Below are 2,272 nucleotides of genomic sequence, written 5' to 3' on the forward strand. Positions count from 1 at the left end.
CTCAAACTACCTAAACTAGTTATAGATATGTTTAGTTTTACTGTCGGGTCACTCATTACTGGATCCGCGAGCTGCATGATAAAGACGGGCTGTCAGGAGAGGGAGAGAGCGCTCCGTTTATTATTCCCGTGTTATTGTAAATTACTGTTCACTTTTGAATAATGTAGTTAATCTACTATAATTAGTTTGTTTAATATCGAATCATATCAATTTGTTTTAAAGCTCAATAAATAACAAAAAAGACCTTTGACCGGCACTTTTCAAATTTTGTCCGGAAGATTTAAACTGTAACGGACATGTTGACTGGCGAAAAGATATTCTGACGGGAACTCTGCTCTACCGATGTGTTCAAATTGCCTGTTCACCTCTGGGCTTTCACACAAGCTGCTTCAAACCCCAGAGCAACAAGTGTCTGCTGTCCGGCTCCAGGTCGCTGCAGCTGACTGCGTAACCAAGGAAGAGAGAAACGTGACCTGATGCAGCGAGCTGAGCAAACATCTGGCCTCCGCATGCCTCAGACTCCCTAATCCAGTCCGCTGTTATCGTTACACTTACATAAACCACATTCTGGATTTATAGAAGCCATCAGAACAGAAAGATATCAGCAGTGAGAGGGCAGCTGGACACGTGACGAAAAGGTCTTCCTTCGACAAACCACAGGTCCTGCCTCTACAGATATCTAATGGTTTATACATAATTTGTAAACTCAACACCCTCTGGTACTCGTGGTAACTACCTGGTGCAATAATACTTAATGAAACTAGTTCCCCGAGTGCTCTGAGATGATATCAGGCTCAGGGCAAATAGACTCTGCACTCATAACCTCAGTGACCGGCAAATCAGTCTGCACTTCAGAAGCTATTTGCATGTGTGTGAGTGTCGGTGTGTTTTGGGTGCTGTATCACAGATCAAGATCTACTGCTGAGAAGGCCGATCTCACCTGAGGTTGGACGCTTGGTCGGTGAACTCGGTGGCCACGAGGGAGAAGTACTTCCTCATCTTGATCCAGAGGTTGGGTTTGGGGATGCAGCCGTTGTGTGCGTGGATGGCGTGGATACGAGCCATCTCCCCAGCGATCATTCTGACAGGACACATGAGTGTTCAAAAGCCGTCACCAAGGATAATCCGTGTCATCAGATTACATATAAGTATTGATTGCATAAAGTGACATTTATCGTCAGCCTCACATCGTGTGGCAGACGATCTAACCGACCGTTCAGCCTGTGATTAGCATGTTTTGCTACCTGTGCCTTTTCCCTGTGCCGCGTCGAGGCATTTCTGGCTTGTGAAGAATGTGGAGACCTATGATAGACCTTGAAAGTGTGATGCTACAGTGTAATAATTCAAGCATCTCTGGGCTAAGTCAGAATAAATCCTGAGTATTCCCACGATCTCCTAAATCCTAACCTGAGCAAAGAAGGATCCCTGACATCCTGCGTCCCCAGAGCGTCCCCCTGAATGAACTCGTAGCAGATGCCATTTTGAAATGAGCAGTAGAGGCGAGGAGCGCAACCATTAGCATGTAGCACCTAGAGAAGAGAGACAGAAAAACACAAGAGTTAGACGGGAGAACATTCTTTTGAAGTGTTTTCATTCACAGCAAAGCACCGCCATTTTGATGAGCTACCTGGAAGCTATTCAGCTCATTGTCCCTGTCCACAAACAGCTCCGTCTTGTTCCCGTAAACTCTGACCAGGACCACATCCTCGGGACTGTCCTCCACGTAGCAGCCCACCAGTTTGTTGGTGGTTCCATCTGTGAAGAGCTGGAGGAGGAAGATAAAAGAAGTCATGTAACCTTTCACAGAGATCCAGAGGAATACCCCCAACGTCCCCGCACAGCGCCATGGTGCTTTTCCAAAACACAATCTGGAATTTGAGTGTTCACTAAAGCTATCAGCTGTCAGGACCAACAGTGCAGACACCATGCAGCTCTCACCTTCATGAGATATTAAATGTCTCATTCAGCAGCATTTTCAACTGGCATACTGTCACATGAGCCTCAGGACCTTTATGTCAATCTATTTGTAACATTCACCCGGTATAGGTGTCTGTATCCGCCTGTGTTTTCTTGTGTTTGCTGCATTTGAGACATTTCTAGTAGTCAACTAGGACTGCACAATTAATCAAATATTAACAGTGATCATATGTTTGGCTTCACACAATTTAATTATTAGGATTGACTGGGATAATGTGGTTGTATGTAGTGGGGATTTTTTTACTGGGTGGACGGGGTGGGGAGACACTATGGACGTGCTTGTGAACTGTCAACG

General features: G+C 45.5%; 1 protein-coding gene across 1 annotated transcript; it reads right to left on the reverse strand.

The window, feature by feature from the left end:
• Positions 1 to 936: 936 nt before the first annotated feature.
• Positions 937 to 1,944, reverse strand: LOC104943378 (ethanolamine kinase 1-like). The gene is made up of 4 exons (XM_010768756.1): positions 1,939 to 1,944; positions 1,628 to 1,765; positions 1,408 to 1,529; positions 937 to 1,081 (listed from the first exon to the last, which is right to left on the reverse strand). The coding sequence occupies exons 1-4, from the start codon at positions 1,942 to 1,944 to the stop codon at positions 937 to 939; spliced, it is 411 nt and encodes a 136-aa protein (XP_010767058.1).
• Positions 1,945 to 2,272: the final 328 nt, after the last annotated feature.

Source organism: Notothenia coriiceps, unplaced genomic scaffold (genome assembly GCF_000735185.1).
Source record: "Notothenia coriiceps isolate Sejong01 unplaced genomic scaffold, NC01 NC01_scaffold00006017, whole genome shotgun sequence".
NCBI classification, from domain to species: Eukaryota; Metazoa; Chordata; class Actinopteri; order Perciformes; family Nototheniidae; genus Notothenia; species Notothenia coriiceps.